This window comes from Scyliorhinus canicula, chromosome 11, assembly GCF_902713615.1.
Source record: "Scyliorhinus canicula chromosome 11, sScyCan1.1, whole genome shotgun sequence".
Taxonomy (NCBI): domain Eukaryota; kingdom Metazoa; phylum Chordata; class Chondrichthyes; order Carcharhiniformes; family Scyliorhinidae; genus Scyliorhinus; species Scyliorhinus canicula.
Genome location: NC_052156.1, coordinates 108,970,506 through 108,998,404, shown reverse-complemented (window position 1 = coordinate 108,998,404; position 27,899 = coordinate 108,970,506). Strand labels below are relative to the sequence as shown.

General features: G+C 47.1%; 1 protein-coding gene across 4 annotated transcripts in view; it reads left to right on the top strand.

Annotated features, from left to right (window-relative positions):
• etnk1 (ethanolamine kinase 1) overlaps positions 1-27,899 on the top strand; it is a 102,300-nt gene that overhangs the window by 50,085 nt on the left and 24,316 nt on the right. For 3 of the 4 annotated variants that reach the window (XM_038811032.1, XM_038811033.1, XM_038811035.1), the window contains exons 4-7: positions 288-430; positions 3,914-3,997; positions 10,985-11,145; positions 25,209-25,282. In XM_038811032.1, coding sequence (XP_038666960.1) covers positions 288-430; positions 3,914-3,997; positions 10,985-11,145; positions 25,209-25,282 — 462 coding nt within the window. Of the gene's footprint in view, positions 1-287; positions 431-3,913; positions 3,998-10,984; positions 11,146-25,208; positions 25,287-27,899 lie in introns of those variants that run through there. The other variant, XM_038811034.1, reaches the window with a different exon arrangement.

Sequence of the window (27,899 nt, the reverse complement as noted above, 5' to 3'; positions counted from 1 at the left end):
CTGATGATTGTAGCAAATGTTTTATTTTTTACACTGATGTGGTAATCATTGGCAATGGGGATATTCAGTGCTTTAGATTCTCTGCAATTACTTTGGACCGATATGAGAAGAAAAGACTATTGTTCCCCTGGTCTATATTTCTATCCCAGGTGTGAATGAAATGTATTGCAAGAACAGCATAATCTGGAACCTAGTTGGTTGGTCCAGCTACATTGTAAATTACAACATTTCTAAATTTGTAAATACTGCTAACTGATTGTCTTCTAATTTGATGTCAATTCTTGCAGATTCTTAACGGAGGTCCCTGCTCATCAGGAGCTTGAAGAAGAATTGGCCTGGATGAAGAAACACCTTTCTAGTCTTGGCTCCCCAATAGTGCTCTGCCACAATGATTTGTTGTGTAAAAATATTATCTACAATGAAAAAGAAGGTAAAGTTCCAAAAATAAAATGTGGTTTAAATTTGCCTATGAATTAATCACTGCGTTTAAGGAATGAGTATAGTTGAAGTTTGTTAATTTGGATGGCCCAATAGCAAATACGTTGCCTGATTTTGATCTGGATTTTGCAATTGTTTTTGTTCAAATTTCCAAAAACAGAAAAACAGGTTTTATTAAAGTTGAGTGATAATTATCCTACCAGTGTGATATTAATGCTATTTGTAATTGCCAATGGGTTCCAATATTAACAGGTCATTATTAGATGGTCCAGGAAAAATATGTAAATATTTAAAGTAATTATGTAAAGGATATTTTGCATTTTGAAATAAATGGGGAAGAAATGAATAGGGACAGTATTCTTTGTTCAAAGTATCTTTTCCTCTCCAATTGTCAGGAAAAGCAGGGAGGCGATTAGATTATGCGGTACCTGATTTAAAAAAAATTATTTACTGCATTTAACAGAGACGCACTATTTTGACTCTACTGTCCTCTTTAATCACTTTGGCGACACAAGGATACTTCCTTGAATAGTGCCCCACACATTTGAGTGAAGACTGGTCTGGAGCTGTAGAAATGATTTTTACCAGCTGAGTATGTCCCAGTTGCCAAGTTCGTTTTCCTGGATTTGACAGTTTCATATCGGCTACAACGTACCAGAACATGAACTTGCCCAGGGAAACAAATAGAGCCTCAAGAGTGACAACATGCTTCTTTCAAGCAGCACACTGCGAAATTTCAGACAATGCTTTGCAGTTAAGTTGCCATCAACTGATGCCTTCTCCATGGCAATATTCCTGCTCGTCAGAGTCTACTTGCCAACCAGCACACTCTTCTTGTACAGTATAATTTATTGATTGCCTTTGTAGTATATTCTTCCAATATATCCTGATGCATGCAAGATGGAATCTTTCATGAAAAATTTATTTTATTTCAGTAATTCAAAAGTTATAGTGTGAAAGAAGGGGCATAAGATATTGTAACATTGTCCTCCACTAGTTATAGAAGTGGTTCTTTTTTTTTTTGAAAAACAGAAGGAATTGTTCGACTTAATAACAACGGATGTAAAAGAGATTAACTGTTACATTAGTAAACCACTGGACTCACTACTGCCGACTTGGGTTTATCATCCTAATGTGTGCAAATATTCAAACTTCATCGACAGTCTTGAGTAAGGACACATGCTTTTCACTCTGTGTTCCAACTGTTCTCTGCTAGGCTCCTGGGAGAAATGTTTTGCAGGATTGTTGCTGGGACGCATTGCTGGAAGTGTATGCCACCTATTGGCCAGTATGGTGCATATTTGAAAGTGTGTCTTTAAATTGGATTGGATTTGTTTATTGTCACGTGTACCGAGGTACAGTGAAAAGTATTTTTCTGAGAGCAGCTCAAACTGATCATTAAGTACATGAAAATAAAATAAAAAGAAAATACATAATAGGGCAACATAAGGTACACAATGCAAATACACAGACACCGGCATCAGGTGAAGCATACAGGGGTGTAGTATTAATCAGGTCAGTCCATAAGCGGGTCGTTTAGGAGTCTGGTAACAGCGGGGAAGAAGCTGTTCTTGAATCGGTTTGTGCGTGTTCTCATACTTTTGTATCTCCTGCCCGATGGAAGAAGTTGGAAGAGTGAGTAAGCCGGGTGGGAGGGGTCTTCGATTATGCTACCTGCTTTCCCCAGACAGCGGGAGGTATAGATGGAGTCAATGGATGGGAGGCAGGTTTGTGTGATGGACTGGGCGGTGTTCATGACTCTGACATTTCTCGCAGTCTTGGGCTGAGCAGTTGCCATACCAGGCTGTGATGCAGCCAGATAGGATGCTTTCTATGGTGCATCTGTAAAATTCAGTATGAGTTAATGTGGACATGCCAAATTTCCTTAGTTTCCTGAGGAAATATAGGCGCTGTTGTGCTTTGTTGGTGGTAGCATTGACCTGGGTGGACAAGAAAGATTTTTGGTGATGGGCATCCCTAGGAATTTGATGCTGTTAACCACCTCCACCTCGGCCCCGTTGATGCTGACAGGGGTGTGGACGGTACTTTATTTCCTGAAGTCAATGACCAGCTCTTCAGTTTTGCTGGCATTGAGGGATAGATTATTGTCGTTGCACCACTCCACTAGGTTCTCTATCTCCCTCCTGTATTCTGACTCGTCATTATTTGAGATCCGGCCCACTATGGTCGTGTCATCAGCAAACTTGTAGATGGAGTTGGAACCAAATTTTGCCACGCAAGTTGTGTGTGTACAGGGAGTATATCAGAGGGGTAATACGCAGCCTTGTGGGGCCCCGGGATTGAGGACTATTGTCGAGGAGGTATTTATTCTTACTGATTGTGGTCTGTGGGTCAGAAACAGAGTGGAGTTAAAATAAGTAATCACTCAGTGAAATCCTTTTTTTAATATGTTTTCTTGAGATGTGTGTCTCACTGGCTAGTCCAGCATTTATTGCCTTTGAGAAGGTGGTAGTGAGCTGCTACCATGAACCACTGCATTTCTTGAGGTGTGGTGTAGGTACACCCACAGTGCTGTTAGCGAGTTTCAGGATTTTGACCCAGCAACAGTGACGAAATGGCTATAGTTCTAAGTCAGGATGGTGAGTGGCTTGGAGGACAAGTTCCAGGTGGTGGTGTTCCCATTTATCTGCTACCCTTGTCCTTGGTTAACAGTTGTGGGTTTGGAAGGTGCAGATGACGGAGCCTTGGTGAGTTCCTGGGATGCATCCTGTAAATAATGCACATTGCTGCTACTGTGCCTGAGGTGGAGGGAGTGAATGTTTGTGGATATGGTGCCTGTCAAGTGAGCTGCTTTGTCCTGGATAATGTCAAGCTTCTTGTGTGTTGTTGGACCTACATTCATCCTGGCAAATAGAAAGTATTCCATCACACTCCTGACTTGTGCCTTGTTGATGGCGGATAGGCTTTGTGGAGTCGGGAGGTAAGTTACACTGCAGAATTTCCAGCCTCTGACCTACTCTTGTAGCCACAGTATTTCTATGGCTAATACAGTTCCGTTTTCGGTCAGTGGTTACCTCGGGTTGTTGGGGATTCAGTCATAATCTTTATTGTCACAAGTAGGCTTATATTAACATTGCAATGAAGTTACTATGAAAAGACGCTAGTGCCACATTCTGGCGCCTAGGGGCTACACTGAGGGAGAATTCAGAATGTCCAATTCACTTAACAAACATGTCTTTCGGGACTTGTGGGAGAAAACTGGAGCACCCGAGGAAACCCACGCAGACACGGAGAGAATGTGCAGACTCCGCACAGACAGTGACCCAAGCCGGGAATCGAACCCGGGTCCTCAGCGCTGTGAGGCAGCAGTGCTAGCCACTGTGCTGCCCAACCTTGTCACGATATGTGGCATTGCGTAGCTCATGTTGAAGCTTAGTGGAGGGGAATTGAATTTGTTTTTAGTAAAGCATATTTTAGCCTACACATTGATTCAATTATTTTGTTTTCTGAATAGGTCGCGTGAGATTTATTGATTATGAATATGCAGGCTACAACTACCAGGCGTTTGACATTGGGAACCATTTCAATGAATTTGCGGGTAAGATACACAAGGTAATTCAGAGGTTCACAAACTGGGATCCATACAAGACCGTACCTATGGGGGGGGGGGGGGGTTATAGAGGTGTGGAGTGCACCCCAGTCCTTGGGATTGGGTGGGTGGAGCGGAGCTTGCCTCCTGCCCTTGGGATTAGGGGAAATGGGGGGGTGATGGGGTGGAGCGGAGTGTGCCTGTGGAGGTGGATGGGGAGGTGTGGAGCAGCGCGTGCATGTGCTCCATGGTTGGGGGTGGTGAGGTGCAGGGGGAGTGTGGAGCAGAGCGTGTCCCCTGATGGGGGAGAGGAGCGCAGCACGCCTCCCGCCTTTTCGGGGTTGGGTGGGGGCTGGCCGGGGGGGTGAGCCGAGCAGGATGGATGGATGGTGTTAGAGCGGAGCGCCTGCACACGTGTGTGTGTGTGTGTGCGCGTGCACGCACACACACACACACACACACACACACACACACACACACACCCTCAATAAGACTTTGTTTACTGTCACAATAGCTCTCCTGGCTGCATTTTAAGAATTTGTCTACATATCTGCCTTTCTATCTCTCCCTGACTGTTTTTGGAGGCCTATCGTACTCTCCCAGCTACACCCCCCCCGCCCTCACTTCCATCTCAAGTGAACATTCTATACTCGGGAATATGGAGCTGCCAATCCTTCCCCTCCCTCAATTATACCTCTCTGATTTCATTGATATATTACTCCCACGAGTAAAGTCACCCTCCACTCATCTGCCTTACTTGCAATGTGAACCATAACCTCTGTCTGTTCGGTCTCCCCCTTCTGACTGCACTATAGCCGTTCAGTGACTTCCCTGGCACCAGTGCAGCAGCACACCAACTCGACTCGTTTCTGGAACTGTAGAAACGCCTGTCTGCACACCTCACTGGGTTGCTGTTGCTATTGACCAAGATACCTATCTTTGAGCCAGGAAGTCCAGAAAACGCTGCCATCGTTTATAGAACCCTTGTATTGATCCTCTCAGGGCAAATTTGACCCCTTCCAGTTTTATAAATCCCGCCATGTCACTGATCCAGGTCTCCACACTTGGGGGCCTTGCATCCTTCCACTGTAGCAGAATCCTTCGTTGGGCTACTAGGGACGCAAAGGCCAGGACATTGGCCTCTTTCGCCTCCACTCCTGGCTCTACCGCAACTCCAAAAATCGTGAGTCCCCACCCTGGTTTGACCCTGGATCCAACCACCCTCGACACCGTCCCCGTCACGCCCTTCCAGAATTCTTCCAGTGCTGGGCATGCCCAGAACATATGGGCGTGGTTCGCTGGACTCCCCGAACATCTGGTGCACCTGTCCTCACCCCCAAAGAACCTACTCATCCTAGTCCCGGACATGTGGGCCCGGTGCAGCACCTTAAATTGGATGAGACTAAGCCTCGCACATGAGGAGGAAGAGTTGACTCCCTCCAAGGCATCCGCCCAAGTCCCGTCCTCTATCTGCTCCCCGAGTTCCTCCTCCCATTTAGCCTTCAGCTCCTCCACTGACGACTCCTCCACCTGCTGCATTACCTTATAGATGTCAGACACCTTCCCCTCTCCGACCCACACCCCCGAAAGCACTCTGTCCATCGTCCCCCGTGAGGGCAGCAGAGGGAATCCCTCTACCTGTCGCCTAGCAAACGCCTTGACCTGTAAGTATCTGAACATGTTCCCTTGGGGAAGGCCAAATTTATCTTCCAGTTCCCCCAGGCCCGCAAACCTCCCGCCAATAAACAGGTCCCTCAATTTGCTGATGCCCGCCCTTTGCCACCCCCTAAATCCCCCATGCCTGTTCCCCGGGATGAACCGATGGTTGCCACCCAGTGGAGCCTCCATCGAGCCCCCAATTTCCCCCCGACGCCGCCTCCACTGTCCCCAGATTCTTAGGGTCGCCACCACCACCGGGCTCGTGGTAAACCTCTTAGGGGAGAGCGGCAACGGCGCCATTACCATGGCACCCAGGCTCGTACCTCTACATGACGCCATCTCCATTCTTTTCCACGCCGCCCCTCCCCCCTCCATCACCCGTTTACGCGCCATTGACACATTGGCCGCCCAATAGTACCCCAGAAGGTTGGGCAGCGCCAGCCCGCCCCTATCCCTCCCTCGCTCCAGGAACACCCTCTTCACTCTCGGAGTCCCATGCGCCCACACAAAGCTCAAAATACTGCTAGTCACTCTCCTAAAGAAGGCCCTGGGGATGAAGATGGGCAGGCCCTGAAAGAGGAACAAGAACCTCGGAAGCACCGTCATTTTGACGGATTGGACCCTCCCCGTCAACGATAATGGCAGCATGTCCCACCTCTTGAACTCCTCCTCCATCTGATCTACGAGTCTGGTGAAATTATGCTTGTGAAGAGTCCCCCAGTCCCTGGCCATCTGCACCCCCAGGTACCTAAAGCTCTCCCCTGCCCGCCTAAGCGGGAGTCTACCAATTCCTTCCTCCTGGTCTCCAGGGTGCACCACAAACACCTCACTCTTGCCTAAATTTAATTTATAACCTGAAAAGGTCCCAAACTCAGCTCGCAACTCCATCACCCCCGGCATCCCTCCCACCGGGTCCGCCACATACAGTAACAGGTCATCGGCATACAAAGACACCCTATGTTCCTCTCCACCTCGCACCAAGCCTCTCCACCTCTCTGAATCCCTCAACGCAATCGCCAGCGGCTCGATTGCCAGCTGCCTTCCCTTCACAAAACCTGTCTGGTCCTCGTGCAGAACGCCTGGCACACAGTCCTCTATCCTGGTGGCCAGGATTTTTGCCAGCACCTTAGCATCCACGTTGAGGAGAGATATGGGGCTGTATGAACCACACTGCTGGGGGTCCTTGTCCCTCTTTAAAATTAACGAAATCAGCGCCCGCGACATCGTCGGTGGCAAAGTCCCCCCTTCCCACGCTTTGTTGTGTGTCCGCACCAGCAAGGGGCCCACTAGGTCCACAAACTTTTTATAAAATTCCACCGGGAACCCATCCGGCCCCGGTGCCTTCCCTTACTGCATCTGCCCGATCCCCTTAACTAGCTCCTCCAGCTCAATCGACGCACCCAACCCCTCCACCTTCTCCTCCTGCACCTTCGGGAAAGAAAGCCCGTCAAGGAACCTCTCCATTCCCCTCCTCTCCCCCGTTGGCTCCGACCAGTAGAGTTCCGCGTAAAAGTCCTTGAAGACCTCATTCACCTCTACCCCCTTCCGCACCACATTCCCACTCTTATCTCTCACTCCAGCAATTTCCTTAGCCGCATCCCGCTTGCGGAGCTGATGAGCCAGCATCCTACTTGCCTTTTCACCATGTTCGTACACTGCCCCTTGTGCCTTCCTCCACTGTGCCTCCGCCTTTCTAGTGGTCAGCAAATCAAATTTAGCCTGCAGGCTGCGCCTCTCCCCCAACAGTCCCTCCTCTGGTGCCTCTGCATACCTCCTGTCCACCTCCAGCATCTTTCCCACCAGTCTATCCCTCTCGCTCCTTTCTCTGTGTGCCCGGATGTATATCAGCTCCCCGCGAATCACTGCCTTCAGGGCTTCCCAGACCATCCCCACCTGAACCTCCCCCGTATCATTCACCTCGAGGTACCCCTCAATACTTGCCCGGACCCTCCTTCACACCTCCTCCTCCGCCAACAACCCCACATCCAACCACCACAACGGGCGCTGGTCCCACACCTCCCCCATCTCCAACTCTATCCAATGCGGAGCGTGGTCGGAGATTGCAATGGCCGAATACTCGGCCTCCTCCACTCTCGGAATCAGTCCCCTAACCACCACGAAGAAATCTATCCGAGAGTAGACCCTATGTACGTGGGAGAAGAAAGAGTACTTGCGTGCCCTCGGCCTCACAAACCTCCATGGATCCACTCCACCCATCTGGTCCATAAACCCTCTCAGTACCTTGGCCGCCGCCGGCCTCCTACCCGTCCTAGAGCTGGACCGATCCAGTGAAGGATCCAACACCGTATTAAAGTCCCCCCCCATGATCAGACCTCCCGCCTGCAGATCCGGGACCCGTCCCAACATACAGCCTCATAAAGCCCGCATCATCCCAATTTGGGGCATACACATTAGCCAGTATCACCTTCTCTCCTTGTAGCCTGCCCCTAACCAGAACATACCTAGCCCCCTTATCCGCCACCACCTCCGATGCCTCAAGCAACACATTTTTCCCCACCAGAATCGCCACTCCCCGGTTCTTCACATCCAACCCAGAGTGGAAAGGCTGCCCCACCCATCCCTTCCTCAGGCGGACCTGGTCCGCCACCTTCAGGTGGGTCTCCTGAAGCATTGCCACATCTGCCTTTAGCCCCTTCAGATGAGCAAGTACCCTTGACCGCTTCACCGGCCCATTCAACCCTCTCGCATTCCAGGTGACCAACAGGATCAGAGGGCGTCCCGCCCCCCTCCTCCGTCGACTAGCCATAGCCCGTCGACTGCCCGCCCCAGGCCAGCACCCCCTGCCCGACCCAGTCCCCACAGCGACAACACCTCACCTCTGTCCCCCCAGCCCCCACAAGCTCCTTCTTGACCCTACCAGCAGCAACCCGGTATTCCCCTTTCCCCCCCTCCTTCCCCCCCCCCAGGCTAGGAACCCTCCCAGCCGCGAACCGTCCTCCATTGTACTTCCGTGGGTCAGCTAACTTCTGCTGACCCCGGAAACTCCCGCCAATAACCCGACCCATCCCAAAGTGGGATCATCCCCCAATCTATCCCTCCTCCAGGTACCGCTCCAGCGCGGGAAAGAACCAGTTAAGGCCCCGCCTCCGACCCGCAGCCACACCCTTCTGACGCGCTCCCAAATACCAGCCCCACTCCATACTGGGGGTTGGGGACCCGACATAGAATACAACAAACCCCCCCCCCCCCCCCCCCCCCGACCCTCCCCGCATGATACACAACTCAAACAATGCCCCACAGCAAAAAAAACATAGCAGAACAACACCCCCGTAAATAACCATATCAAAATTGCCAAAGTACAAAAAAAAAAGAACACAGCAACAGCAGAATCCAGCACTAAAATATTACAACCGACCCCGCAACCCCCAACCCCTAGTTCAAGTCCAGTTTCTCCGTCCGCACAAAGGCCCACGCCTCCTCCGGGGAATAGAAATAATAATGCCGGTCCGAATAAGTTACCCACAGGCGCGCGGGCTGTAACATTCCGAACTTTATCTTTTGCCTGTAAAGCACCTCTTTCGTCCGATTAAATCCGGACTGTCGCTTAGCCACCTCCGCACTCCAATCCTGGTAGATCCGTACTACCCCATTCTCCCACTTGCTGCTCTTCACCTTCTTGGCCCAGCGCAGCACACACTCCTGATCACTGAACCAGTGGAACCTCACCAGCACCACACGCGGGGGTTCATTTTCCTTAGGCCTCCTGGCCAGCACCCTGTGCGCTCTCTCCAGCTCCAAGGGCAGATGGAAAGACCCGGCCCCCACTAGCGAGTTCAGCATTATAGCCACGTAGGTTGTCAGGTCCGACCCCTCCAGCCCCTCCGCAAGGCCCAAGATCCGCAGGTTTTTCCGCCTCATGCGGTGATCAAGCTCCTCGAAGCGTTCCTGCCACTTCTTGTGGAGTGCCTCGTGCCCCTCCACCTTACTCACGAGGACCACGGCCTCCTCCTCTCGTTCAGTGGCCTGCGTCTGCAACTCCTTGATGGCAGCACCCTGGGTGGTCTGAATCTCCGACAGCCTTCTGTTTGTTTCCTGCAGAGAGCTCAGTACCTCAGCCTTGAAGTCTGTGAAGCAGCGCAGGAGAGCAGCTTGTTGCTCCTGGACCCACATCCTCCACTCCTCTGGAGCTCCTCCGGTTGCCATCTTGGATTCTTTCCCCCGTTTTTTCTGGGGAGCTGCTGCCGTTTTTCCCCCTTTCCACTCCGAGTTCGAGTCATGGACTGCGGGAAAGTCATTCAGCACACCTTCCCCCACCGGGAGACGTCGAAAAATTTACGTTTTGGGCTCTAAAAAGAGCCGAAAAGTCCTTTTAAAACGGGAGCTCCCAAATGTGTGGCTTCCTACGTCATCGCAGCCACCGGAAGTCGCACACCTCACTCTTGAGTCTCCTACCACTAATGCTCTTGCACCTTCCACCTTGTGCAGCCGTGTCACCCACAGTGCCGTGAACATGGCTCTCACTGTGCTCTCCAGAGGAACTGTTGTTCTCTCAGTTTTCCAACATAGAAAAACGATTCTTTTTTTTTGGTAAGTTTAGAGTACCCAGTTATTTTTTCCAATTAGGGGGCAATTTAGCATGGACAATCCACCTACCCTGCACATCTTTGGGTTGTGGGGGTGAGACCCACGCAGACAAGGGGAGAATGTGCAAATCCCACACAGACAGTGACCTGGGTCCGGGATCCAATCTGGGCCCTCAGCGCCATGAGGCAGCAGTGCTAACCACTGTGCTACCGTGCTGCCCCCATAAAAATGTTTCTTGACTGAGATACATTCTGGGCCTTTTCATAGAATCCGTACAGTGCAAAGTGAGGCCATTTGGCCCATCAAGTCTTCACCAACCCTCTGAAAGAGCATCCTAACCTGGTGAAGCTGCTAAACTTGGCTTCTAAATTAAGCCACACTGTTCAGTTGCCACTCCATTTCGGAACCGCTCTGTGTGCGAACATGTGAATGAGTGTGTGTCGAGGTGTGTGTGTGGCACGAGCCTGTGCGTGAGTGGCTCACGCGAATGTGTGACGCGCGCGATGCCGTGTGTGTGTTGCACTTGCGACATCCGCTTTTGACGTGCATCTGTGCACGTGTTTTTGTGTCCGTGTGTGTGATGTGTGCGCGCGTGAGGACAAGACATGTGGGGGCTGTGTATTTGTGACTGTGTGCCTAATAAGAAGGGCGTCAACATTATGGGAGTGTTTGCTATTCCCTGATGCACTTGGTCACTGGGTTCCGTAGCTCAAGATTTGGGGAACCCTGATGTAATCCATGGGTCAGTTGTTGCATAACATATATATTATCTCATTTCCTTTTCTACTTTAGGTGTAACTGAAGTTGATTACAATTTGTATCCAAATAAAAATGTCCAATTGCAGTGGTTGAAATCCTATCTTGAAGCTTTAAATAAATATAAAGGACTTGGCACAGAAGTAACTAATGAGGAAGTGGAAGTACTTTATTTTCAAGTTAATCTGTTTGCACTGGTAAGTTTATTGCTCTGCTAAGTAAGTGTATGTGGGTTTGAGTAGGGTGATCATTGCTCGGCACAACATCGAGGGCCGAAGGGCCTGTTCTGTGCTGTACTGTTCTATGTTCTATGTATTGCTCAAGTATGGCAAGTAATATCCTCGATTGAGAGGAAGGAGGTTGAGGGGCAGCCAGGGAATGGGGGTGGTCGGTGGGGGACCACGCCATCAGGAGGGAGGAGTCAAAGTGGGGTGGTAGATGCTGGGGAAAGGGCCACACTGTCGAGGAGAAGGCCTGGCTGGGTGGGACCCTATGGGGATAGAAGTGAGGCACAAGGTGCTTTACCTTACCTTGCACTCCTGCAGGCTCCAGCTAGGTCCAATGTGAAGAAGATTCCAATAGAGCAGACACACAACAATCCTTGCATGAGGTGAGTATAATAGGTTTGGCTGAGAAATCTAGACAACCCTACTCGGCCAATGAATGCTGTTGTTCTGCATATCAGCAATCATTGGCAGAGTAGCCAGTCAATCAGTATGCTCCAGATTGGTCATTGTGCAAAGCAGCCATCCAGATTGACAGCATGCGTGGCCGTTGAGCTCAGGTTCCCCCCAATGGGCCTCCTCCGGGCATGGACTCTGGTGATTAATACAGTGTGTACCCCCCTCACCCAGGCTCTGGGTAGAGGCAACTGACAGTAATGTGTAACAGTTTTCTTGCATCTTTTAAGAATTGATATTTTCATGTAGCGCTACTCTGCATTTGATTAATGTAAAGCGAATAGATAAAAAGCAGGAATGTTCATTTAAATTTAATGGAATTTCTGATGACCTAGTTACTTCAGTGGTGTATAAACTAATTAAATTGTCTTAAATCCACTGTTAAACATCAGTCCGATATTTACTTGTGCAAAATAAACTGATTTTTAGTTCTAATATTTAGTACCTTTTCCTTGATTAAGGGCTAATCTTTAAATTGGTAATTTGTTAAAAATAGTATGCAAATATAAAATAATGAATCATAGAATTTACAATGTAGAAGGAGGCCATACGGCTCATCGAGTCTGCACCGGCTCTTGGAAAGAGCACCCTACCTAAGCCCACACCTCCACCCTATCCCCGTAACCCAGTAATCCCACCCAACCGTTTTGGATACTTAAGGACAATTTATCATGGCCATCCACCAAACCTGCACATCATTGGACTGTGGGAGGAAACTGGAGCACCCGGAGGAAACCCACGCAGACACGGGGAGAAAGTGCAAACTCCACACAGACACGAACCTGGCACCCTGGAGTTGTGAAGCAACTGTGCTAACCACTGTGCTGCCATGGCCCCTAAATGGAATAATATGATTAAAATTGCATGGCAAGCCAATGGAGAGGTATTGTCTAAGGGATGTATCATAAAGAGAATTTTAAAGGAGGAGAGGAGTTGGAGAAATGGAGTACTTTGCAAAACACTCGAGTGTGGAGCCTCAGTAACTGAAAGCACATCTACCAAGGAATATTGTGAACAGTTTTGATCTCCTTATCTAAGGAAAGATATACTGGCATTGGAGGCAGTCCAGATAAGATTCACTAGGTTGACCCTAGTACGGAGAGATTTTCCTATGAGGGGGGTTTGAGTAGATTGGGCCCATACTCATTGGAGTTTAGAAGAATGAGAGGTGATCTTTTTGAGGTATAGAGGATTCTCAAAAAGGATTGATAGGATAGATGCTAAAAGGTTGTTTCCCCTATGGAGAGTCGAAGACCAGAGGGCATAATCTCAGAATAAGGGCTCGCCCATTTAAGACAGATGAGGAGGAATTTCTTCGTGCAAGAAGGCAGTGAATCTGTTGAATTTTTTACCGCAGAGAGCTGTAGAGGCTGAGATAGTCATATATTTAATCAGTAAGGGAATTGACAGTTATGGGGATAAGATGGGAAAGTGGAGTTGAGGATTGTCACATCAGATCAGTTTTGGTTTCATTGAATGGTGAAGCAGACTTGATGGGCCGAATGGCCTACTTCTGCTCCTACCTATGGCCGCAGGTAAGGAAGTACATGGAAGACCAACGTCAGTAGAACAGACAGTTGAGAGGCTTGTTGTAAGACAGATAGGATACAAAGATGGGAAGGGATGAAAGATTTGAAACACGAGGATGAGAATCTAAATTGAGATGTTGCAGACTGAGAGCCATGAGAAGTCAGAAGGATAGCTGGCAGAGTTTTGTGTCATCAGTTTAAAGCAGATCCTGAGCCTAGGAATGATGTGGCCAAGGAGATTCCAATAGATGTAGAACTATGCATAGATTCTTGGAGAGCCTCAGAAGTAACGGGAATGGGAGGAAAACCCAGCGACGACGATGCATTCATTATACAATGGCCAAAGATTTGATAGCTTTAATCTGAATGTACCAATGTTATTTGTACTAGGAGCACCTCAACAAGAATATGCATTTATGTAGCGCCTTGAGGCGAACGCAGTCTGAGAATGCAATGCAGTTGGAGAGAGAGCGGCCCAAGCATTTAATGCAGCTGGACAGGTTGTGTGGTGCCCTGAGAGCCAGAGCAAACTCAAAGTAATGTCATGCACAAGGGAGAGCTGGCAGGGTAAATTACAGGTAAATATTTTTAATTTACCTGTAATTTAAATTTGATTTATAAAAAAAAATCTGAGTTGATTTAATTGATAAAGTTCAAGTAATTGGATACTATTCTTTACAACCACAATCAGAAGTTCTGGTGTCAAGGTTAAGAATGACATCTCATAGTTGGAGAAGACTTCGTAGAATCATAGAAAAGGTACAGCACAGAAGGAGGCCATTCAACGCATCTTGTCCATGCCAGTCCATGGACACCCAGGTGCCCTTTCTAATCTTCCTGCACCCAGTCCATAGCCGTGTAGCTTACGGCACTTAAGGTGTAGATCCAGAGTCTCTGCCTCCGCCATCAACTCGGGCAGCGGATTCCAGACTCCCACTGCCCTCTGCGTAAAAAAATGTAATTCTTCATGTACCCTTTACACCCTCTGCCATTTATCTTAAATCCGTGTCCTCTGGTTCTAAAATACTCCACCAAGGGAAACAATTTTACCATGTTCACTCTTATCTCTTCCCCTCATAATTTTGTACACCATAATTAAGTCACCCCTCAGCCTTCTTTGTTCTGTGGAAAATAACCCCAACCTATCTAATCTCTCCTCGTAGCTACACTTTTCTAGCCCTGGTGTCATGGGAGTGTCTCTTTAAGAAAGGTTTTTGTCTTATCACGTGGCTTCAGCGATGTCATTGTGTGGGTGGCGCTGGGCTGTGGCTCTGTGAGCTGTTTTTGCTTTCGCTTTCAGTTTTGACTGCTGTGGACTCGGACACAAAAAAGAAGTGTTTTGGCCTGTCTCGCTTTTCATTTTAAATATCTGTTCCAGTAAAAATCACCTTGGTGGTGGCTTTTGATATAATTTGCTTTCCGGAAGGGTTTAAACCTGCTGGTGAGACAGGGTCAGAATCTCAGGAAAAGCAAGTCTTATTCAAGTGAGAATGCAGAGTGCTGGGCCAATCCCTTGAAAAGTGATTTTTGGTTTATGGGATTTTGAATTGGAACAGGTAAGGGGAATTCATCAAGCGTTATACATAGATTACTGTAACCGTGGGGTGTCTTTATGTTTGTAATTGATGCAAATTCTTGCTGTGTGTTTATATAAATGTTAACTAAGTTCTTAGAATAAAGCTTAATTTGATTAAAGTGTCTAGGAAGGGGCAGCACGGTGGCGCAGTGGGTTAGCCCTGTTGCCTCATGGCGCTGAGGTCCCAGGTCCGATCCCGGCTCTGGGTCACTGTCCGTGTGGAGTTTGCGCATTCACCCCGTGTTTGCGTGGGTTTCACCCCCACAACCCAAAGATGTGTTGGTTAGGTGAATGGACCATGCTAAATTGCCCCTTAATTGGAAGAAATGAAATGGGTACTCTAAATTTATTTTTTTAAGTATCTGGGGAGACTTGAATCACACCTCAAGTGAAGGCTCTTGTGCTCATCCTAGCCAAATTCAACAAAAAAGCTATAGGTCAGGTGAACTCCATAAAACACTTTTGGAGTTTCTAAACCCTGGTCCAGAACACTGGCAACATTCTTGTAAACCTCTGCACTCTTTACAGATCAGTTACGCCCTTCCTGTAATGTGGTGACCAAAGCTGCAAACAATACTCCAGATGTGGCTTCATCACTGTTTTATACAATTCCCACGTTATATCCGTACTTTTATATTCTATACCTCTGCCAGCGAAGGAGAGCATACCATATGCTTTCTTTACCACCGTGTTGACTTGAACTGCTGCCTATAGGGACCTGTGTACTTGTCCGCCAAGATCTCTCACTTCATCTAGTCTTAGTGTATTCCCATTTATTGTGTACTCCCTGTAACTATCTGACCTCCCTAAATGCACGACCTCACACTTCTATGTTAAATTCCATCTGCTACTTTATCGCCTCCTCCACCAACCCATCTATACCATTTTGGAGATTATAGCTATCCTCTGCGCAGTCCACCACTCGGCCAATCTTTGTGTCGTCTGCAAATTTCCCAATTGTGCTCCCCACGTTTACATCCAAATAGTGAATATTTAACACAAACAGTAAGTATCCCAACACCGAGCCCTGTGGAACACAACTTGAAACAACTTCCCAATTGCGAGAGCAGCCTCCGACCATTCCCCTTTATTTCCTGTTACTGAGCTACTTTTTATCCAGTTTGCTACATTGCCTGTATCCCATGGGCTTTCACTTTCTTGACCAATCTGCCATGTGGGACCTTTTCAAAAACCTTGCTAAAATCCATGTATACAACATCCACTGCACTACCTTCATCACTCTTCTTGTTACTTCCTCAAAGAATTCATTCAAAATTTGTGAGGCAAGACCTTCCTTTAACAAATCCATGATGACTATCCCTGACTAGTCTATGTCTTTATGCGACAGTTAAGCCTATCTCTCAGGATTGATTCTACTAATTTTCCCAACACCTGACTAAAGACTAACTGGCATATAATTGGTGGCATTTCCAATGATCCCTTTTTACACAATGGAACCTTGTTTTTATTTCTCCATTCCACCCGTACCTCCCCTGTATCTAGTGAGGATTGGAAAATCATCCTCCGAGCATCTGCTATTTCCTCCCTGACCTCCTTCAGTTGCCTTGGAAACAATCCCTCTGGCCCTGGCGACTGATCAACTGTCAAGGATTTCAACCCTTCGAGTAATTCCTCTCTCTTTACGATTATCCCATCCAATATCTCAGTGTTCCTCCTGGACTACTATGTCTGCATTATCCGTTTCCTTTGTAAATACAGAGACAAAATATTCATTTAAAACTCTTCCCACAACCTGTGCATCTACACACAAGTTCCCTTCATCTCAGATAGGTCCCACCTTTTCCTTAACTAACCGTTTATCATTAATATAATGGTAAAACATCTTTGTTTTTTTAAAACTTTACTTGCTAATTTTGTTCATGCCCTTTTATTTCCTTTTTTACTTTGTCCCTGCACTTCTTATACTCATGTAGGCTATCTGAATCTAATAGAATTGTTAGCATGGGAGGGAGTTGGCATGGTCTACATATAAACTGACAGGTAGACTAGAGCTATAGAGTTGAAATTTAAATGCAAAGTCTCACATTTGAATTGTTATCTCAGCACATGAAAAAGGGCAGAGGGAAGATTAGGGATATGATTCAGCGGATTTGAGTTAAAGTCTCACGGGAGTGTTTCTTGGTGCCTGCAGTGCTGAGAAAGAATCCGCTATTCCACGGCACTTTGCCAGTTTTATTGGCCTCGGCAAGGAACTCCCCCTCGAGGCCACTCTGAGTCGTTGTTCGCCAGTGCAGGAAGACTACTCGCGGATCTGGACGCCACTTTTATAAAAAAAAATTTAAAACATTTCTATTCTCCTTTTTCACCTTTTCTCCCAAATTTACAGCCAACAATAAGCAATAATCAGTATGAATATAATGTCAATCCCCATATCAATAACAACGATCCCATCCTCCCACCAAACCCCAGACATTGGCTCGCATGTTAATATAAACAAAAAGGAATCAGGAATCACCCATAGTTACCATTAACACATAGTCTCCCTCCCCTCAACCCTCCCAGCCCCCAACTCCCATAATGTTCAATGTGATCCAATTCTCAAAAGTCCACAATGAAAAACTCCCATGAATTGTAGAACCCTCCATCCTTCCCGTCAGTTCAAATTTGACCTTTTCAAGCGTTAGGAATTCCAGAAAGTCAACCCGCCACGCCAGGGCACAGGGTGAAGAGGTTGATCGCCACCCTAACAGGATTTTCCTTTGGGCGATCAACGAGGTGAAGGCTACAACATCTGCCTCCGCGCCCCGTTTCCGACCCCAGCTGGTCCGACACCCCGAGTATGGCCTCCCGAGGGCCTGGGTCCAATTTCACGTGCACCACTCTAGAGATTACCTTAAACACCTTCTTCCAGTAATCCTCCAGCTTTGGAGAGGACCAAAACATGAATGTGGTTTGCGTGGCCTCCCCCGCAACGTTCACACACATCTTCTACTCCTTCAAAGAGCTGGCTCATCCTCGCCCTTGTGAGGTGCGCTCTATACACTGCCTTCAGCTGTATCCGCCCCAACCTCGCATACGAAGTGGAAACGTTCACCTTCCGGGGCACCTCACACAAGAATCCCTCCTCCATACCCTCTCCCACTTTGCCTTGATCCCTTCTTGCGGTGCCTTCTCCTCCTCCAAAATAGCCCCGTAAACTGCTGATACTACCCCCTTCTCCCGTCCCCCTGTCGTCAGCACCTCCTCCAGCAATGTGGAAGCCGTCTCTACTGGGAAGCTCTGTATCTCCTTTTTGGCAAAGTCTCGAACCTGCATGTATCTAAATATTTCCCCGTTCTCCAGCCCATACTTCGCTCCCACAAAACGACCCCCAAGAAATAAATCTTTTAGTGTCCTAATTCTTTTCTCCGCCCATATCCGAAAATTTCTATCCCACTTCCCTGGCTCAAATCTATGGTTCCCCCGAACCGGCATTTCCCTTGACCCTGCCCCCAAACCGAAGTGCTGTCGAAACTGCCTCCAAATTCTCAACGAAGCTATTACTACCGGACTCCCTGAGAATCTCCCTGGGGCCGTCGGGAGCGGCGCTGTCGCTTGCGCCTTCAATCCCAACCCCCTACCCAAACTGTCCTCCATTCTGGCCCATTGGGAGTTAACCCCTCTGACCCAGCTCCCTACCTCCTCCCCATTCGCCTCCCAGTAATAATACATCAGGTTCGGAAGACCCAAACCCCCTGCCTGCCTTCCTCTCTGTAGTAGCACCTTTTTAATTCTGGCCACCTTCCCTCACCATATGAACGAGGTAGTCATCCCTTCAATCTCTCTAATAAATGTCTATGGGAGGAAAATCGGCAGGCATTGAACAATAAACAGGAATCGCGGCAGTACATTCATCTTAACCGCCTGTACCCGACTCGCCAGTGACAGAGGGAGACCATCCCACCTTGCCAGATCAGCTTTCATCCTCCCCACCAAACTATAAATGAAGTACCTACAGAGCCCCCCCCCCCCCCCCCCCCCCCCCCCCCCCCCCCCCCAATCTCGGGCAACCCCCAGGTATCTTAAAGTGAGTCCCTGCCTTACGGAATGGCAGCCCCACCCCTGGCCGAGACACCACAAAATATTCACTCTTGTCCAGATTTAATTTGTACCCTTAGAAAGACCCAAACACCCGAAGCAGCTCCAGTATTCCCCCTATTGACATACTTGGTTCGGACACATATAATAACAAGTCATTGGCATATAAGGACACCCTATGCCAGGGGTGGGCAAACTACGGCCCGCCAAAGGTCTTTATGCGGCCCACCAAGTCATTTAAAAAAAAAAAATTTTTTTTAGAAATTTTTTTTTTTATTTAAAATTTTTTTTAAAGGTTAATGGTGGGGGGGGGGGGCTGTTGGGTTACTTACTGGTATAGGGTAGATACGTTGACTTGAGTAGGGTGATTATTGCTTGGCACAACGTCGAGGGCCGAAGGGCCTGTTCTGTGCTGTACTGTTCTATGTTCTATATGAGGCGCCCAGAATCATAACCGGGTGAAGTAATTATTTTACTTAATATACTATGCGGCCCTTTAAAATTGTGAATTTCTGAATGTGGCCCTTGCACGGAAAAGTTTGCCCACCCCTGCCCTATGCTCTATCCCCCCACCCGCCTGCACTATCCCTTTCCATCCCCCCGATCTTCTTAATGCGATGGCCAATGGCTCAATCGTGAGTGCAAACAGCAGGGGGGAAAATAGGACATCCCTGCCTAGTCCCACGGTGGAGAGGTACGTATTCTGAGCTGATGATATTTGTGCGGACGCTGGCCCTCAGCTCCTTATATAATAGCTTTACCCAGTCCACATACCTGGGCCCAATTCCAAACCGCTCTGGAACTGCCATCAAGAGTACCCCCATTCTACCCGGTCAAACGCTTTCTTGGCGTCCAATGCCTCAACTACTTCTGTTTCCTTCCCCTCCACTGGTACCATAACCACGTTCAATACCCTCCTAATGTTCGAAAAGAGCTGCCTCCCTCTCACAAACCCCGTCTGATCTTCACCTATCACCTTCGGGAAGCACTCTAGCCTACCTGCCAATATCTTCGCCAATATCTTTGCGTCCACGTTTAAAAGTAATATGGGCCTATACGACCCACACTCAATCGGATCCTTATCTTTGTTAAGTAAAGGGAAATCGATGCTTGCCCCAAAGTTTGTGGTAACAGCCCCTTCCCTATCGCCTCCACAAAAATCCCCACCATCAGCGGTACCAGCTTATTTTTGAATTTTTTATGAAATGAAATTAAAATGAAAATTGCTTATTGTCACGAGTAGGCTTCAATGAAGTTACTGTGAAAAGCCCCTAGTCGCCACATTCCGGCGCCTGTCCGGGGAGGCTGGTATGGGAATATTCCACCAGAAACCCATCCGGCCCTGCCACCTTCCCCGACTGCATCCTCACAATCGCATCTTTTATCTCCTGCTCCATTATCACCCCCTCTAATGTAGCCCTGTCTCCCTCCCCTAACCTTGGGTACTCCAGCCCATCTAGAAATTCCTGCATCTTCCGGCCTCCCAGGTGGCTTTGACCTGTGCAGCCCCGCATAGAATTTCTTAAAGACCTTGTTAATCTGATCTGGAGCTACCACCAACTTATCTGGATGCCACTTTTAAGGGCATTCTCCCCTCAGCGTTCCCAACTCAGGCTTCAGGACTCCTCCCTCCCCCCGCTTCACCCTACTTCTTCTGGGGCCCTTGACCCTCCCCCCTCACCCCACCTCCCCTGGGCCTGACCGCTGGTATCTGACCTCTGCACCTGACAGTGCCAGACTGGCAGTGTCGGGGCAGCATGGCAGTGTTGGGGCAGCAAGCTGGCGGTGCCAGGCAGACAGTGCCCAGATGCTGAAGTGTGTTAGGGTGCCAACCTGCCCAGTCGTCAACCAGCTGGGGGCCTCAACTCCCCAGCGGGACCCCCGAAGTTCCAGCATGACTGGTTCATGACTTTGTGCACAAGTACCAATTGGCACCCGGTTGAGGCCTCGCTGGCGAATCGGGAAAGCGCATATTTAAATGAGTCTTACGGATCATTTAAATGTGTGTACCTGGATCTCGCTCAGTGAGAGTGAGATGGAGATCACGACACCTCATGAGATTCCGTTGAATTTTGCGAGATGCTAATATTCTCCAACTCATGATGGGATTGTTGCTGGGATTCATTTAGACAAACTTTTAAATCAGGCTACATGGCTACAGTGATCATGACAGTCAAGGGAATCTAACCAACTCCCCTGCATATTCAGTGGCATTACCATTGCTTAATCCAACCATTAACATCCTGGGGGCGACCATGAATCAACCATGTAAAAACTGTGGCTACAAGAGCACTCACGCATTCAGAACTGAGTAGCTCGTTTCATGACTCCTTAAAGCATGTCCACCATCAACAAGAGTGTGATGGAATACTCTCAACTTGCCTGGATGAATGTGGCTCCAACAATACTCAAGCTTGTTGCTCAATGCTATCCTGGACAAAGCTAATTTGATTGACACCCCCTTCGATTATCTTAAATATTAATTTCCCTCCCCTGCTGGTGCACAGTAGCAGCAGTGTGTATCAATGACGAGGTGCATGGTAGCAACTCGCCAACACTCCTTTGACAGCACTTTCCAAATCCAGAACCTCTACCACTTACAATAGAAGGAAAAGGGCAGCAGGTTGAAATACCACCACCTGCAAGCGCCCCTCTAAGCTATACACAATGCTGACTTGGGAACTATATCACCATTCCTTCATTATTTGGAGTCGTATCTGAAACCTCTAACCGCACTTGTGTACCTATGCCAGGTGGGCTGCGGCAATTCATGAAGGCAGCTCACCATTACCTCTTCAAGGGCATTGAGATGCGCAATAAATGCTGTTCTCCCCAGAGATTCTCACATCCCAATATATTTTTTAAAAATCCCAATGCTTTGACTTGACTAGAGTGCCAGTTTTTAACTAGTTTAAAATATAGTCTAGGCACAGCACTGTATTTAACTTTTGTTCCTTCTTTAACTTGAACTAATTGTAGAAGCTTAATTACAGACCGCTATGAACACCTGACTCTCCACAAACTAGGAATTGAACCCAATACCGTGTGTTTTATCTGGCTTGGGAAACCATTTTGTCATCCCTGATATTTGTGGTGAACATATGGATTAGAAGTAGGATATTCGGCCTAATGAGCCTTCTCTGCCATTCAGTAGGATCCTGGCTGACCCAATTGTGGTTTCAGTGCCACTTTGTCCATCAACGCTCCATCCCTTTGACTCCCATGTTAGTTAAGAATCTATCTACTTCTAGCTTAAAAATATTCAAAGACCCTGGGCAGAATTCTCTGTCCCAGAGACTAAGTGTGCTGCGGAAAATCTGTGGCAGTTTAACGACTGGGAAATCGGCACGAAGCCCTCACCGATGCCGATACCAGTGAGGGCTAGCACCGGCACCACATGAAACGCCTGCAGATTGCACGGAAAACGGGCGGAGAATCACCGGTCCCGGTCCGCGCATGCGCAGGGCTGACGGCCTGCGCTGGAAAACATGGCACCGGCCTTGTTGGAACCCTAACCCGTCAACCCCGACCCCACAACCCACCCCCTGTCCACCTGCAGCATTCCCCCCAGCCCTAACAGAAGCCCCCTGACCAGCGGCACGGATCCCGGACGGGTGTGGCGACATCGGATCCTGTCCACAGCTGGTACGCCAGGTTCCTGACCACTGGAACCACACATGGCCCGTGCCATTAGGAATGCGGCCCATCGGGGACATAGCATCGCGGGTGAGCCAGCCAATGACACGCCAATGGTGTTGCAACTCCGTGCAGCCTGCATCCCGATGACGCCGGTTTGGAGGGGGTGAAGCATCACAGACCAGCATCAATCTGGTGCCTGCCCCTATGTCAAAGGCCATTCTCCGCTCTATCTCCAATCCCGATTTCGGCGTCGGGCAACTGAGAATCCAGCCCCCCTGTCTCTACAACTCTGTTGGGAAGACAGTTCCACAAACTCTCAAAGATTTGTCCTCATCTCTGCCTCAAATGAAGACTTCTTATTCTAATTGGAGTCCCCTAGTTCTAGTCTTTCCCACAAGGGAAAACACCCAATCAGTATCCACTCTTGTCAAACCCCCTCCAGTTGTTTCAGTAAGATCAACTCTCAACCTTCTAAGCTCCAATTGATACAGGTCCAACCTGTCTAACCTTTTGTCATAAGATAACCCACTCATTCCAGGAATCATTACGTCCTTTATTAAATAAGGAGACCAAAACTTTTTTTTTGAAAATGTTTTTCTTTTTTTTAAATAAATTTTAAGTACCCAATTATTTTTGCCAATTAAGGGGCAATTTAAGATGGCTAATCCACCTGCCCTACACATCTTTGGGTTGTGGGGATGAAACCCATCCAAGCACTGGGAGAATTTGCAAACTCCACAAGGACAGTGACCCAGGGCTGGGATTCGAACCCGGGTCCTCTGCGCCATAGGCAGCAATGCTAACCACTGTACCACCGTGCTGCCTTTGAATATATTTTTATTAAACTTTTAACATTTTATATCAAAATTTTACAAAACAAAACCAACAAATCAAAAATTTAGAAACAAAAACAGTAACAACTCCAGTAACAGAAATATGTAGCATCCACCCCCGCATCCATCCTCAACTCCGGCTGGTCTGACACCTCAAATATAACTGCTAACGGACAGAGTTCTAAATCAACATTTAGGATTGCTGATATGGTGCTAAAGAAAGACTATCAAAAACCCATTAATTTGTGACAGGACCAGAATATGTGCGTGTAGTTTCCAGGCCCCCTTGAACAACACTCACACCTATCTTCAACCCACGTAAAAAGCCGAATCATTCTGGCCTTGGTGAGGTGCGCCCTAAACACTACCTTAAGCTGGAGCAAGCTGAATTTATTGCAGGATGACGTAGCATTTACCCTGTGGAGGGACTCATTCCACACCACTTTGGGTCCCAGCTTCTCCTCTCACCTGGCCTTCACCTCTTCGACCGAGGCCTGCACTTCCCCCAAGATCCCTCCCTATATCCCAGATGTGCTGCCCTCTTCTGACCCCGCAGGAGAGAATCCTCTACAATAAAGTGAATGGCGGTGCTACCGGGATTGTCGGAAATGTCCACTGAACAAAATCCTTTATCTGTAAGTACCTGAACCTATCCACGCTCCCCAAGACCTGCTTTCTCCTTCAACACCTCCAAGCTGGCACATCGCCCTTCCAAAATCAAATCCCTTGCCCTCTCCACCCCTCCCAGGAAGAACCAAAACTATCAGGACAACCATATTCCTCTGTACTTCACTTTTGTCATGTTTCCATTTAGATAAATGCTGCTTTTCTATTCTTCCTGTAAAAGTGGACAAGTTCACATTTTCCCACATGTTACTCCATCTGCCAAACCTTTGCTCACTCGTTTAACCTATCTATATCACTTTGCAGACTCAATATGCCATCTTCACAACTTACTTTTACTTATCTTTGTGCCATTAACAACTATACATTTAGTTCTTTCATCAAAATCATTGATATAGATTGTAAATAGTTGAGGCCAGCCCTTATTCCTGTGGCACTCCATTCATTATATTGTGCCAACCTGAAAATTCCCATTTATGCCTACTGTTTCCAATTTACTAACTAATCTATCCCTTCTCATCATAGAATCCCGACAGTGCAAAAGGAGGCCATTCGGCCCATCCAGTCTGCACCAACCCTCCAAAAGTGCACCCTACTTATGCCCACTACCCGCAATCCTGCAACTCCATCTAACGTTTGCACTCAAAGGGGCAATGTAGCATGGCCAAACCACCTAACAGCACATCCTTGGACTGTATTTTACTCCTACACCATGAGCTCTTATTTTGTGCAGTAACCTTTGATGTGGCACCTGTCAAATGCCTCTGGAAATCTAAGCGCAGCTAATCCACAGATCCTCCTTTATCTAAATTGGATATTATTTCCTCAAAAGAACTCAATGGTGATTAAATTCATCAAACACCATTTCTCTTTCACAAAACCATGTTGCCTCTTGAATGCATTGAGATTTTCAAAGTCCCCAGTTATAACCTCCTTAAAATAGATTCTAGCATTTTCCTGTGCCTAATGTCAAGCTGGGTTTCCTGCTTTTCTCTTCCACTGGTTTAAGATTACTGAGACTGACACAGCTTAAATCTATAATGTTGATTTTATTTTTATAAATTTAGAGTACCCAATTAATTTTTTCCAATTAAGGGACAATTTAGCGTGGCCAATCCTGAACCCTGCACATTTTAGGGTTGTGGGGGCGAAACCCACGCAAACACAAGGAGAATGTGCAAACTCCACACGGACAGTGACCCAGAGCTGGGATCGAACCTGGGACTTCGGCGCTGAGGCAGCAGGGCTAAATCACTGCACCACCATGCTGAACCCATAATGTTGATTTTTTAAAAAGAATTCCGCTAATTAAACAATTTTTCTATTCTTCTGTTTATTTAGGCTTCCCATTTCTTCTGGGGTCTTTGGGCATTGATTCAGTCAAGATATTCAACGATTGACTTTGATTTTTTGGGGTAAGTTTTAAGAGATTTTAGTTTGCTATAAAATTCAGCACCATTGTCAAATGTGATAAGATGGATTAAAATAACTAATTATTGGGTATATTCTTGTAGAGCACTTAACCTTTTGCTTAAAACTTGTTTTGTGTAGTGTAATGGAAACTCGAATTTATCTTCGCAAGTTAAGTTGGGAAAAATTTGTTTCTTTGTAGTCTGCTGCATTCCTGTGTCCTCAATAAGTTGCTCCATAATAAAATTGTGATTTTAAACTTCATGGGGTGAATTTTCTGATCCCACTTGCCAGTCCCCAGGCCAATGGGAACAGTGGATTCCACCACATAGAATCATAGAATTCCTACAGTGCAGAAGGAGGCCATTTGGGCCATCAAGTCTGCACCAACCCTCCAAAGAGCACTCCACCCAAGCCTGCTCCTCTGCCTTACCCCAATAACCTCTTAACGTACCTACACACCGTTGGATACTAAGGGGCAATTTAGAATGGCCAATCTATCTAACCTGCACATCTTGGGATTGTGGGAGGAAACTGGAGCAACCGGAGGAAATCCCACGATGCCACTGGGAGAATGTGCAAACATCACAGTCACCCAAGACCAGAATCAAACCTGGGTGCCTGGCACTGAGACAGTATGAACCACTGTGCTGTGTTTGAGATTCTTGAAATGGAGTGACTTAGTTTGTGTGCTTTAAAAAATGTCTGAGACATTCTGTGCTTTTTTAATGAGCTTTCAGCTCAAGTCTTGGTGAAAATGAAAAAATGAAAATCACTTATTGTCACGAGTAGGCTTCAATGAAGTTACTGTGAAAAGCCCCTAGTCGCCATATGTAGACTTTGGATCTGTTGATCTGAAGAGGCTTTTTTTGAATTTTGTCCCCTCTGAAATGTGGCACCATTAGGACTCTGTCACATCCCAGTTGCCAGTATTACAGCAGTCTAGCTTTGCTTCGCATTGGAAAGGAGAAATGTCAGTGCACTAGACTCCAATTAATTTTATGTCCCAAGTTACCTTTGATGAATAAAAACACCCACAGAATTGCATTGTTCAGCAGTTAACTGGCTAATAATCATATAGCCCTTTCATGAACTTTCAGTCATGAATGGATTATGGTTTTTCCTCAACAAAAGCGGCCCTTCATTCCAGCACCAACTTGACGAAGGTTCTCCTCGTTTTAATTCCTTAATTTTTTTTTTCTTTCACATGGTGTAGGCGTTATTAGCTAGGCCATCATTTGTTGTCTATCTCTAATTGATCGTGAGACGGTGGTGGTGAGGCACAATTCCCTTTAGCAGTCCCTCACCTGCCATTATATGTATATTTCCTAGTGAACAGAGTGAATTCCCTTCAAATTAAAAATCTAATCTGTCTTTCTGATGATGCTTTGACTGAAATTAATTGAATATGACATATAATATGTTTAATTTGCACCTTTAAATGGCATCTTCCTGATTTCACTAGTACGTTAAATCAGTCTGAAGATGGAGAACAAGAGCATTACCGCAGTCCCTTTTGGAAATATCTTAATGTTTCAAGTAACATGGAAATAGTGTTGCTTTTTAAATTTGTGTTTAAAAAATAAAATATAATGTTAGTTTGTCTAAACGCACTAAGGGGCCTTCCTGTTTATTCCCTTATTTCCCTTTTATTTCACTGTTATTATTTTTGATCTAGGAATGATTACTGGACATGTATCTTTAAGGCAAGCAGCATAATTCAGAAGTTACCACAGTTCCTCCTAGTTTAAACAGGAGGCTTCAGAATTATTGGCACCAAAGAGAGAGATGGGCTAGGACTCGGTTTGATTGATTGGCAGGTGGCCAGTGAATGGGCCCCAAAAGGTCGTACTCTGGTAACAGGTGGTGATTAGATCCTATCCCAGTGGAATTCTTTTCAGAGTCCCAAGGAGTTTCAATTTGAGTCCTGGCAACTTAGAGAGAAGAACCTACTCTTTTTCCTCTGTGTTTTTCTCCAGAAAAGTCTTGAGTGTATTTCTGAACCTACAAGAATACCTGAATTAATCTGTCTACAGAAAAATCAGTACAGGCTACAAACAGAGCAGAACTTCTACTCTCACCGGTAAAGGCTGTGACTGCTGTACTTCCAGAATTGCAGAGAACCTGGATGAATGAATCTACAGAGGGGACTATTACAAGCAGCGGGCAGACTTTAACTTGAACGTTTTCTGTGAAGGAAGGTGTGCTTAAAAACTATCATCTGAAACAAAGAGTCTTTTTCCTTTTATTATTTTACCCCTTTCCACCCTCTGAGTTTGTCTGTTGTGGGGTGAGAGGAATACTGAAAGCAGGGGTGAGGGGAACAGCAGCAGGGACAACAAGAGCTGCGAAACTGCAAGAACTGAGATGAGGAGGAACTACTTCTCACAGAGGATGGTGAATTTGTGGAGCTCGCTGCCCCATAGTGCGGTGGAATCTAAGTCATTAAATCTTTTAAAGAAAGAGATAGACATATTTTTGATGATAAACGGGTTAAAGGGATATGGGGAACATGTTGGGAGGTGGATTTGAGACCAGGAAGAGATCTGCCATGATCTGATTGAATGGCGGAGCAGGCTCAACGTGCTGAATTACCTATTTCTGCTCTTCATTTCGATGTTC